The following is a 12,417-nucleotide window of genomic DNA, read 5'->3' as shown; positions in this document are numbered from 1 at the left end:
TCTTCCAGGCTTAGCTCAAGCACCACCTCTAAGAGGCTTTTACTAACATATTTCTTCATTATTTACTTTGTGGAGCAGCTAGGTGGCACAGCAGATAGAATGTCAGGCCTGAAATCAGAAAGCCCTGAGTTCAAATTTGACCTCAGACACTTGATACCTGTGTAACTCTGTCTCAGTTTCCTCATCTGTAAAATGAGCTGGAAGAGCATAAGGCAAGCTACTCCAGTATCTTTGCCAAGAAAATCCCCAAAAAGGGATCAGGAAGAGTCAGACATGACAGAAAATGACTAAACAACAAGAATAGTTAAACTGAATTAAATAAGAGATGAAGGGGCAGTGGAGGTCAACTTAACTGGCTGGCCCTGACTTTATCTCTTCACCTAGGCCAATTGCCCCAGCATTGATGAAGGAAATAAAACCACAGCATTTTAGAGCTAGAAGGGTTCTTTGTGATGATCCAGCCCAGGGCTTCTTCACCTTGTTAGTGTCATAATCCTCTTTGATAGTCTGGTGAAGTCTATGGATCCCTTCTCAGAAGAAAGTTTCTTAAAATCCATAATTAAAGGAAATTCTCAATTTTAGTGAAAGGTTCATGAAAGTAAACATGTAATTCTTCCTCATTCAAATTTAATGACAAACAGCCTCAAAAAAATTTCTCTGCATACCCCTTGTACTTTAAAATAAAACCTCTCTGCACTACAGCTACTGATAATAGCTGTGATGCATGGGTAGAACTGGGTTTTAGGATGGCATCAGGCACACTGAAGACATCAGCCAGTGAGACACAGAAGGGTCAGTGAGCACAGACCAACTCTTCCCACGCTTCCCTACCATCTTAATGATCCCAGGAATGCTCATTGTCAGTGCTGCTTCTGGTCCGTGCCTCTATGCTCCTTGTGTTTGCTCTGTCATGGGCAGACCTAGAAGGTACTGTGGTGGCCAAGTCCTTATCCTGTAAGGAAGCTGAGGCGGAGCCTTTGTAACTAGGAGTTTGCATGCAAAACACTAACTGCCCAACCCAAGCTGCGTGAAGCATGTTCTTATTCTGGGGGACAGGGTGATCAAGAGTGGGACACCATTCAGTGGGTGGTAGAAAGAGACCCCAGGATTGCAGAATCAGAGTTTCAGCATTGGAGAGAACCTCAGAAATCACTTAGCCCAATGGGTATCTGAAAAGGAATTCCCCACTATAAGATAGCCAATAAGGGATTATTTAGCTTCTGCTTAAAGGCCATTTTGTACCTTCCTTAATATTTAATACATTTTTCTCAAGAGTTCGGTGCTAACCTGTTTCTAACCTGATGATGGATTGTAAATGATGTCAACACACTCTTAAGTTTTGGTTTTCTGGGGGAAAGTCCCATTTGCCCCACCCTAGTTACAGATCTGGTCAATGGAACAGAAAGAGCCCTGAACAGAATACAGTTCTTTTTCCAGCTCTGATACTAACTGGCTGTGTGACTTTCAGCAAGTCAACAAATCTCTCTGGGCATCACTTATCTCAACTGTAAAATGCAGATAATGGTGTGTTCTATTCGCTTCATGGGCAACTAGGTGGTTCAGTAGATAAGAGTGTCAGGGCTGGAGTAAGGAAGATTCATCTTCCCGAGTTCAAATCTGGTCTCACACACTAGCTGTGTGACCTTGGACAAGTCACCAACTGTTTGCCCCAATTCCTCATCTGTAAAATGAGCTGGAAAAGGAAATGGCAAACCACTCCAGAATCTTTGCCAAAAGAACTCCAAATGGGATCACAAAGAGAGGGACACAACTGAAATGACTGACCAAAATTCATTTTGCAGGGTTATTAGGAGATGATAAATATTTATTAAGCACCTACTATGTGCTAGGCATTGTGCTAAGTGCTAGGTGTGTCGGTAATGTAAATAATAAAGTGTTATATGGAATGTGAGTTGCTACAAAGGGCACCGATGGTCCAGCTGACCCTGTAGCCAAGCCTTGTGAGGCCCCTCCATAGGGTACTGTTGTGTGTGAAGCAGTATAAACTGATGTGCATGCATGTGTCTCTCTTCCCCAGGGATGCCCCCCATCTCCAAAATGGCCCTGAAGAGCTCCTTTACATGCTGGAATGGAACAACCATCCACCTGGGGCAGGCTTGCAACTTTCGGAGAGACTGCACCGAGGGGGAGGACGAGGGAGAACTGTGCAGTGAGTAAAGACCTGAAGGGGGTCTACTCTGGGTTCTTCTTTTCCCCTTCCTCTAGCCTCCCTCACCCCCATCACAACCCTTGCCCCTCTATCCCTCACTACCGGTCTGAACTTGAACAAAGGGCCTCTCTAGGACGCTCATGTCCTCAGTAGCAGAATATCTATAACTGGATGATCTCTGAGCCTCCGTTAGAGCTCTGGTTTCTAGCAAAGCCTGACTGCTACTTTCTCTCTGGGTCACTAGCTGCTTTTCTGTAAAATGGGGGAGGTTGAGCTGGGTGATCACTAAGGTCATTTTAGTCAAATGCCTGTGATCCTATAACTTAGTTGTCTCCAAATCATGGGTGGGGCCTCCTGGGAGGCTGACCCATCAGAGAGCCATTCTACCCTCTCAGTGATAATCAGTTATGGAGTTTATCTCCAGTACAACCAGGCCTAACCTTCACCCATCACAGCCCAGTACTCCCCTATTCCATCCCTACTTCCAACCTCCCAATTTCTGAGCCTGGCATCAGCCCTCAGCTCAATTATAACCTGACTGAAACTCAGGTACCTACAGCAGCAGCTGTGGAAGCACCTTTGGGGAAATCCCCTTCCCTCCCCTCCTTCACCTCTAGCATATGCACCAAGAGGAAAAGATCGTTGATGGGGCGGCATGATCAAAAAAAGATGGAGACTATCTCTATCAGTCATGTAAGTTACAGAACACTGAACACTTTGGAAAGTTTCCAAGTACAGTAACTTAAAGAACCTCATAGTATTTTGTACCTTCCATGCTCTCAGAAAGCCACTTTCCAAAGGTCCCTCAACTAACTGGGAGCAGCATCAGCTTCACTGAGAAGATGGAACGAGATGATGTGTGAAAAGTGTTTTGTAAACCTTAATGAACTATATAGAAGTCAGCACGTATCCTTACTATTTTCATTGTAACTAGTGGTGAGAACAAATCTAGACTGGTTACTGACTTAGAGATTTTGCAATAGAAGCAGGGGTGTGTTGGAGGCAGCTCAAAAGAGCTCCTGAGAGCTGATTGTTAAATTTTCATCATGAACATTTACACCTTAGAAATCAGCCAAAGCTACAAATAAGGACTTGATTTATCATTCTGATGATTGTTTAGACTGAAAAAAGTGATAGAGAAAATGTTAATGGAGTTTAAACTTTAAAACTGTGTCCTGCATCCTTTTTTTTTTTTTTCTGGAGAGATGGTCCTTAAACATTTACCAGGGGGCAGCTAGATGATGCGATGGATAGAGCACCGGCCCTGGATTCAGGAGTACCTGAGTTCAAATCCCGACTCAGACACTTAACACTTACTAGCTGTGTGACCCTGGGCAAGTCATTTAACCCCAATTGCCTTACTAAAAAAAAAAAACAAAAACAAAAAACACTTACCAGCACACCCATCCCTGACAAGAAAGAATCTCGAGGCCATCTAATCCAGCCCCAAGCCCAGATACATTAAGTGAATTGCTCAAGGTCACACAGTGTCAGAGATAGGATTTGAACCTGGAGTCCTTGACTCCAAATCCAGTTGTCTTGCCCCTATACCACACTCTCTATAAAACCACAGAGGAATTCTTCCTATTACAGTGTAAACATATTTCTTTTTGCCAAGCCTGTCCTCTTCTCCCGCAACCCACCTTTTATTTACTTTGTGTATATTTTATCTTTGAGAACCACAATGGCATAGGGGGTACAAAGGCAACTTCAGAATCCAAAAGAATTTAGCTTTGAATCCTACCACTTGTGAACCCTGTCTGAATGATCCTGGGCAGATTTTTTAATCTCTTAGTGCCCCAGGCATATTCCCAAGACTATAAGGTTTCAGTATGTTTGAGGATCTCTGCATTGGTCAGTGGAGTTTGCTCACCAAGCATCTTTATTAAATTACAGGTCAGGGAAAAAAATTAATTTCGTATTTATTTTTTATTCATTCATTCCGGTATTTGTTCATCCTCTTTCTCAGCAGATGGCAAAGTAGTTGAGGGAGGACAGGAACTCTTTGGTTTTTGTTTGAATTCCCAACTTCAGGGCCAGTGCTCTATCCACTGCACCACCTAACTGCTCTTCCTCAACCTTCTTGTGACCTTCTCAAGGTCATAACCTCTGTGTTTCCATTTCCTCCTCTGTAAAATGAAAAGGTGACCTTGAAAGGCCCTTCCAACTCTAAATCAGTAATTCTGTAATCCCAAACTCATTTTGGATCAGTGGAAAGACTGCTGGACGGAAGTCAGAGAGCCTGGGTTCGGATCCTGGCTCTGCTACTTATGACCTTGTATGACCTTGGGCAAGTCATTTCTCTTCCCTGAGCTTCAGTTTGTTCATCTCTAAAAAGAAAGGTTGGACTAGATGGTCTCTGGTGCCTTGTCCAACTCTAAATCAATGATTCCGTGATGTCTTTCCATACCTCTGCTAACAGTAACCCAGAATAGAGCAATAATATTCCATCTGCTTTGGCCCAATACACCACAGCTCATTTATGATGGACAGCCTCAACCTCAAAAGTCCTGATTTTGCGTTTCCCATAACCCGTGATGATCTAAGCTGATCACCCGTTTCTGCTCTGCATCTGGTTCCCTTTGGTGGGACAGACAGATACCCGTAGCCTGGGCCAAATATCCACAAGGCAGCTCTTAGCAGCCTACCCAATCATCAGGTTCCCCTTCAAAGAAGCCCATTATTTATTTGTTTTTTAAAAGGAGCCAAAAGAGAATTCTCTTTTGTAATTCAGAAAGAAGCTCATTTTTAAACAAAATTTGGAAACCGGGCTTCCACATTATGACATTGTTCTTAATTTAAAACATTCAATAAAGACCGGTTGCTAGAAGTCCTCACAACTGCTGCTGCCTCAGAGTTCCGGTTCACTGCTTTCGGAATAGAGTTCCTGCAGCTTAGGTTACTGTGCTCATCCGCTCTCATAAAATGAAGACAGACACTGTCGCCCAGCAGGGGAGAAGGATGTGTGAATGTATTTATCCATTCAGTGTTCTCAGAAGCCTCGCTTAACAATGGCATGAAGCTTTGTATTTCCAAAGCTTTGGGCATCCATTGGTGTTGCTTCTTCCTCACCATCTGCCCCACTGGGAAGTGGGTCAAGTTTGTCATGTCTTGTTACAGACTGGAAAACCAAGGCACAGAGGAGGTAATTGATTTGCTCCGGGTTACACAGCAAGTCAAGGACAAAACCACGAGAAGTCTGAGCCTGCTGGAGTCAGTCTATTACTGAGTGCCCCATGAGCTTTCTCCCAAATTGGGATCTAGTCCTGGGGATACAGGGAGGAGCTCAGGGTAGTCTCTCTGCAGGCATTGAGGGTGAGAGCCCCTTGCCATGCCAGCTTACTCAGCCACACTTGAGAGACTGTTTCTTATCAATGAGATGGCATCTCTTTCCCGAAGAACACTCAACCACATAAAAGAAAAGCTGGGTCAAAAGATGTAGCAAAGGGGACAGCTAGGTGGCACAGTGGATAAAGCAGCAGCCCGGGAATCAGGAGGAACTGAGTTCAAATTCGGCCTCAGACACTTGACACGTACTAGCTGTGTGACCCTGGGCAAGTCACTTAACCCTCATTGCCCTGAAAAAAAAAAAACCAACCAAACAAAAACAAACAAAAAAAGATATAGCAAAAAAGAAAAGTAGAAAACTATCAAAAAACAAAACAAAACCAGGGCGAGCGTTCTTTCACCATCAAGCCCTCTCTGTTTTGAGCTGAAAGTCTAGCTAAACAAAAATAACACAAAAACCCTTGGCTCACAGGTCCATATATCTAGTTCTAGAACTGGACGAGCTATCTCTGAGGTCACCCAGTCTAGCCCTATCACTTTATAAATGAGGAAACTGAGGCTTGTTGCCTCGTTTTTCCTCCCATGCCCTTCTCACCCCCATCTTGCTTCAAATGACATAATATATATAAAAGCACTTTGAAAACCTTGATGAACTATAAAAACATAGTTGTCATCATCTTTTAGTTTCTCGTGTTAGGACTGATCACAGAAAATCTCAGTGGCAAATTCATTGGCTTTATTAGTTTAATAGACAATAGAGTGTTGCAAAATCTTTAAAAAATAAAAAAGACACTTGTTAGAAGCCTTAGGTATGAGTCGCAGCACTACCAGTTTCCTAGCTATGTAACATTGGATGAGTCATTTTAATTTCCCTGAGCCTCAAGGTTGCTCATCGGTAAAATGAGCATAATAGTACTTACATCACCTTCTTCCTAAGTTATTAGGGGGAAAATGTTTGGTAAAGTCTAAAGCCCTAAATAAATAAAAACCAGTATTCCAAATGTTTAGTTGCTTCTACTTGGTATTCTGTACCAAACAATGACCTCTGCTATAGAGTCCAGCAAAAGATGACCAAGGGCCTATGGTAATGTTTCTCAGAATGACTCCTAGCCAGCAGTTGTCCCTCAGTAGTTCCAAGACTTCCCGTTTCTGTATTAGGATATTCCATTCCAATATATCCTCTCCTATCCTACCTACCCTACCCTACCTAGCCTATCCATGGAGTCTATAAAAAGTTGAGAAATGCTGCATTAAACTAGGGGTCCTACCTATGGATGGCTTATAGTCTGAGTCCATCCTGCAAACCCCACAGACCATACAACTGTATATTATCTAGACGGAGGAAGACAGGTGTGGTGTAGCAGCAGACTGAGTGTTGCGCTGAGAATCCAAACACAGGTCTAAATCCCAGTTTTGCCACTTACTACCCATTTGACCACAGGCAAATCTCTCAACCTGTTTACTGTTTCCTCTTCAGTAAAATGAAGCTGGATTAGATGTCTTCTACTATCCCTCCCAGCTCCTACCATTTTAAAGAGATTAGGAGTTTTTTAAGACAATGCCTCTCATTAGAATCCATTATCTCTGTTCAACACTCTCATGTAAGTGATTAGTGACCTCCCCAGGGCTATGGACAGGTTTATACATTTGTACATATTGACTTTTCAAAGAGGCAGCTAGGTAGTGCAGTAGATAAGAGTGGGAGGCTTGGAATCAAGAAGACCTGAGTTCAAATCCAACCTCAGACACTTTCTAGCTGTGTGACCCTGGACACTAAACCTCTTCAGCCTCATTTGCTTCATCTGTAAAATAATTAGATGGTAATATCTACCTCCCAAGGTTCTTTAGAGAATAGAATGAGATATTTGTAAAATGTTTTCTAAACCTTAAATTGCTATGTGGATGCTAGTTATTGTTATTATTACAAGTATTTTCATTATTATGTAAATTTATCATTGTGATCTGCACAACAACTTTATGAGTTAGGTTAGGTGGCTCTTAGTATGCCGGTTTTGCAGATAAGAATACTGAGGCTTAGAGAAAGTCACATGACTAGCAAGTAGCAGACCCAAGATGAGATGCCAGATCTCCTAATGATGATATTCTGCCTAAGGTACCTCTGTTCCAGAAGATGGGGTGCATTCTTGGACCCCACATCACCAGCAGAAGGCAGAAGGTCAGCTGACCAAGCTAGTGAGAAGGGGGGACCTTGGTTCAGCCTCCTTCCCCCCTCTCCCAAGAGCCCCAGCTCTCCTATTGGATAGCTTGGAAGGCTTGTCTGGCGAAGCTCTGTATTTGAAGAGCATACCACAGCAGGGGTTCCTTCCAGCTACCAGTTAGTTGCTGCAAAGTGAAGTAGATGGGGGACCCCTCGAGGGGGAATAAAAAATAAAACAGAAAGATTTCTTCCTTTACTGTTGGATTTTTCATCAGAGGAACTTCACACAGGGCTTAGGGAGGAAATGATTTCTTCTGTGGGATATAAATGGTAAGAGATGTTCAAAGTCAGTGACAACTTGTTTTAATTTATGATTATGCCTCTGTGTGAAAAGCCCAGAAAAACAGGGCCGGAGGTTGGGAAGGATGAGCAATAATTCACTGAAGCCCTGTCATGATCAGGAAGAGAGAGGACCCCTCTCTGTCAGGAGGTAGCAGAGAAGGAAGGGGGAAAGGGAACATTATTTGTGCTTTGGGCTAACTTGTCTTTCTGGGTGGAAGAATGTGGTGCCATCCCTTCTGTTGAAGCCCATTCTTCACCAGTTTGGCCCTCCTGCTACCTCCTGGACGTGCTGTATCCAGGTCAGGATCCATCCCAGAGCCTATGAATAAGGCGACATGTGAACCAGGAATCCAGGACCGATTCACAGGCATTCACTTCTCAGAGTCAGCCCTCTAGCACAGAGGTCCTAGATCCAGGGCTGGAAAGGACCTTAGAGGTCACTTAGTCCAACTGAGTCATCTTGCAGATGAGGAAATTGAGGTCCAGATAAGGAAAGTAACTTGCTTTACATCATAGAGATAGTAAATGGAAGAGCCACATTTCAAACCCAAGGGCCTGACTCCAGTTGCTCACATTTTCTTCCCACCTACACCATGCTAGGTTACATGAAGAAGACACCTATGTGGATCTCACTTTATGGCACTGGACCCAGGGAAAGTCTGAAGAGGAGCAAAGGATTATTTGTAAGGCTAGTTTTCCACTTAGGCAGAGTAGGATGTCTCTTCTGGGGCATGACTAGAAGTGTGCCAGTGAAGGGCTTCCTGCTGAAAAACACTTTCCCCACTTGCCCATCATGATGGGGAATTCCACAGTTACTTTACTCATTTCCTTGAACTAAGCATTGTCTTCTCCCTGATGTTCTGTTTTAAAAGGCAGACACTTGGTAATCTACCCAGTGCCTAGCAGTAGGCACTTAATAAATGCTTGCTAAGTGACTGACTATATAAATGAATGAATCAATAGCACCATAATTCATTTACAGCTTTGTGTGAATTAGACTACAAGATGCCTTTCTTCCCTATTAGGAAGTACTAAGATATCACAAAGAGACTGCTAATGTTTGCACCTCCAATGCTTATTATCATAATGCAGTACACATAGTAGATGAATGAATGAAAGAAGAAATGAGGATTTATTAAGTATTTGTTATGTGAAAAGCACTGTGCTAAGCACCAGGATATAAACAGAAACACAAGCCAATCCTTGCATTCTCTTAGAAGATAACTTAATATTATTATTATTAATACCTAATAAGCATGGCTTGGATTGAAATTTAATTGGAATTTGGAATTGCATTCACTACCTCTCCTTTCTCCTTGCAGAAAAACTCCCAGATGGATTTTATTGTGACTTTGAGGATGGAGACTGTGGCTGGATTCAGGGCATGGCCATGCCCCATACTCCTCAGTGGCAGATCGGGATCTTGGAGGATGTCCCATTTCCAAATCACCAAGGTACTGTTTCCCTACACACACATCCTTACCCAATACCTCCCTCCAAGATCCCCATCATATCATGAGGTACAGGACAAGGAACGATGGCTTAAAGATAGAACTAGAGACTTTCATAACTTAGATAATGGGGGCTAGCTCGGGTCCAGATAATCTCACTTCTACTTGGCCAAGTTTCCCCCTTGGAATGACTGTGTGTAATTCCTACTTATTCCTTCAGCTCATTTCTGGCTTACAGAATTGTCTGATTAGTCCAAATGTGTTTATGAGCTTTGCTAAAGGAAAAACTTGACAAGGGTAGGGACATGGGAATTAACTGAAAGATGAGATAGATGTGTGGTTCCTGGGAGTGGGCAGACTGGAGCACAGGAAGGTTGTATGTTACTAGCTCAGTGCCCTGTGTCTTGCTTTGGGAAGCAGACATCAGATTTAGAACCTCCCATTCCCAGGGGGAGTTAGTGTCATTTCTGTGAGCTCTCCACCCCATCAGGCTCTTAAAAATCTCAGTCCCAGAATCATAGAATCTCAGAGTTAGAAGAGACCTCAGAGGTCAGCTAGTCCAACCCACACCTGGACAGGAATCCCCATACACTCCCAAAGTGGCCATCCAAACTCCACTTAAAAACCTTTAATGAGGAAAAACTTCTATTTCCTTGAAAAGAATAGATATTAAAGACTTATTGAAATACATTAAACCAAACTCACTGACTCTCTAGGCAGCCAATCCCAGTTTTGGACACCTCATTTGTTGGGAAGTATTTCCTGACAAGTCAAAATCTGTCTCTGAAACTTCTACCCATTGCTTCTAGCTACATCCTCTGGGGGCCAACAGAAAAAGCCTAATCTGCCTTCCATGTAGATAGAAGGTAGGAAACAGATTTGAATCTTGTCTTTGCCACTTACTATCAGTGTGACCTCAGGCAAATCACTTTAAATCAAGAGCAGTGAAAATGATGGTCTCAAAGGTCTCTCCCAATTTTAAATCTGTAATCCCACTATCCATCACCATCCTGCTTGGCTCAATATGAACCGATACAGCATGAAATGAGCAGGACCAGGAGAACAGTTTGTTCAATGCCAACCGTGTTGTAAAGACAAATAACTCTGAAAAAAACTTAGGAAGTCCTGATTAGTGTAATGACCAGCCAGAGAACTCAGGCTGCCTGCATCCTGATAGAAGTGTAAAGGAATCAGAGACATATTTATCTGGACATGGCCAATGTGGACATTGGTTTTGTTTGACAATCCATGTTTAGAACAAGGGTTGTTTTTTTTCTTTCTTTCTTTCTTTCTTTCTTTCTCAATGGGGGGTGGGGAGGGGGAGGACTTTCATTGATTGGGGAAAAAACACCTTTTAACTTAATTTTGAAAGTGGTCTGCACAGTTTTCTCTCACCCTGTTTCCCACATAAAAGCAAAGGGCTGCCATAGCACTAATCTGACAGGACCTGACAGATGGTTATGACAGACCCTAGGTCATTAGGGCTTTTCCACCATTGCCCTGGGAGGTGAACGTAGGCTTCCCGTGCAGAGCCATCCCAGGTACAAAAGAAAGACTGCTTCCTGAGAACAAGTCTCAAGGCCTGACCTCACCCTACTTTCCTCAGGATCTACAGTTGTTGGTTTTTTCCTCCTTGGGATAAAAAAGAGAAATAAAACCTCTGGGTTTAGCAACCTATAATTTCTCATTGGTTGGTTTCTTGCAGAAACCCCCTCCACCTTTGCAGAAATGACAGCAGAGAATAGGATCATGGATTTACAGCTTAAAGCTCATCAGGCCCAACATCCTCATTTTGCCGAGAGTTTAAGTGATTTGCTCTAGATAGCCCAAGTAGTAAATGGCAGAGTCAGGATTTGAATTCAGCTCCTCTGATTCCAAATCTGGATCTCTTTCCACTACACTATGCTCCTTGAAAACTATGATTCTCATGGTAGTGGCGGGGGTTTTAAAATATAATAATAAAATGTAGGTTCCTTGAGACATTTATTAATTTTTGTTCTTGCGATTGTAATGCTGAACACAGTACCTGGCATATGTATAGATGCTTATTGGTTAATTGATTAATATTAATAATAGTAATTAATATTGTAGTAAACATATAACAATTATACTAAATGTGTACAATTAAGGCATCCAGATAGCCCATTTACCTCCTTTAAATATATGGAAAGTTTATTCTTAGTCTCCAGAGATCCCAAGCTAACACGTCTGTATCTATCAGAAGTTAGGTTTTTGCTAAAGTCATCCCCAACCACCCTGAAGGAGAGAGAGAGAGAGCTGAGTAACTCTTTATTTTTCAGGATCTGATTACCCAGAATGTAAATTCTCCATATGTGGATTAGCCAGACTCTCTTGCTTCAGTTTCTGTCTCCCAACTCCTCTATGAGACCTGATGGTATCTCTGACAGAAGGTAGAGAGAAGAGATCAGAACTCCAACGCTCCTAGAATCTTCAATCTCCAATTCATTCATCCATTCAGTCCATCAACAAGCATTAATTAGGCACTTGCTGTGTGCCAGGCTCCATGCTAAGCACCAGAGTTACCCCCCCCCCAAAAAAAAAAGGCAAAACATAGGAACTGGAGCTCACAGTCAAATGAAACATGCAAATGGCTATGTACATATAAGATGTACAGGAATCAACAAAGCAGCCCCTTTTGTGACATTAATGGAAGATAGCTCTTCCTGTTTCTCTATAACCTTACCAGACATCCTGTTCCATCATCAAACAGCTACAATTGTTACAAGGATCACTTTTTAATTGAACCTAATTCTGCCTCTCTATACCATCTACCTATTGATCTTCTGGAGGAGCCACATAAATAAATCAGGTTAATCTTCCACATGACATATATGGAAGATATTTGAAGACAAATGTGATCTACTAGCAAAAATGATCTGTTCAACCAATGTTATGTGAAAAATGAGTAAGATTTCAACAGGCAGTCACCATAGGATCATAGATTTAGAGCTGAAAGAGTCCTTAGTCCTTATTAGAGTCATTTGACA

General features: G+C 42.5%; 1 protein-coding gene across 1 annotated transcript in view; it reads left to right on the top strand.

Moving 5' to 3' along the window:
• ALK (ALK receptor tyrosine kinase) overlaps positions 1-12,417 on the top strand; it is a 1,073,674-nt gene that overhangs the window by 871,325 nt on the left and 189,932 nt on the right. Inside the window, exons 6-7 of the mRNA XM_043982018.1 lie at positions 2,039-2,170; positions 9,281-9,412. Of these exons, the coding sequence (XP_043837953.1) occupies positions 2,039-2,170; positions 9,281-9,412 (264 nt within the window). The remainder of the gene's footprint in view (positions 1-2,038; positions 2,171-9,280; positions 9,413-12,417) is intronic.

Source organism: Dromiciops gliroides, chromosome 2, assembly GCF_019393635.1.
Source record: "Dromiciops gliroides isolate mDroGli1 chromosome 2, mDroGli1.pri, whole genome shotgun sequence".
Taxonomy (NCBI): domain Eukaryota; kingdom Metazoa; phylum Chordata; class Mammalia; order Microbiotheria; family Microbiotheriidae; genus Dromiciops; species Dromiciops gliroides.
This window is presented reverse-complemented; position numbering and strand designations above follow the sequence as displayed.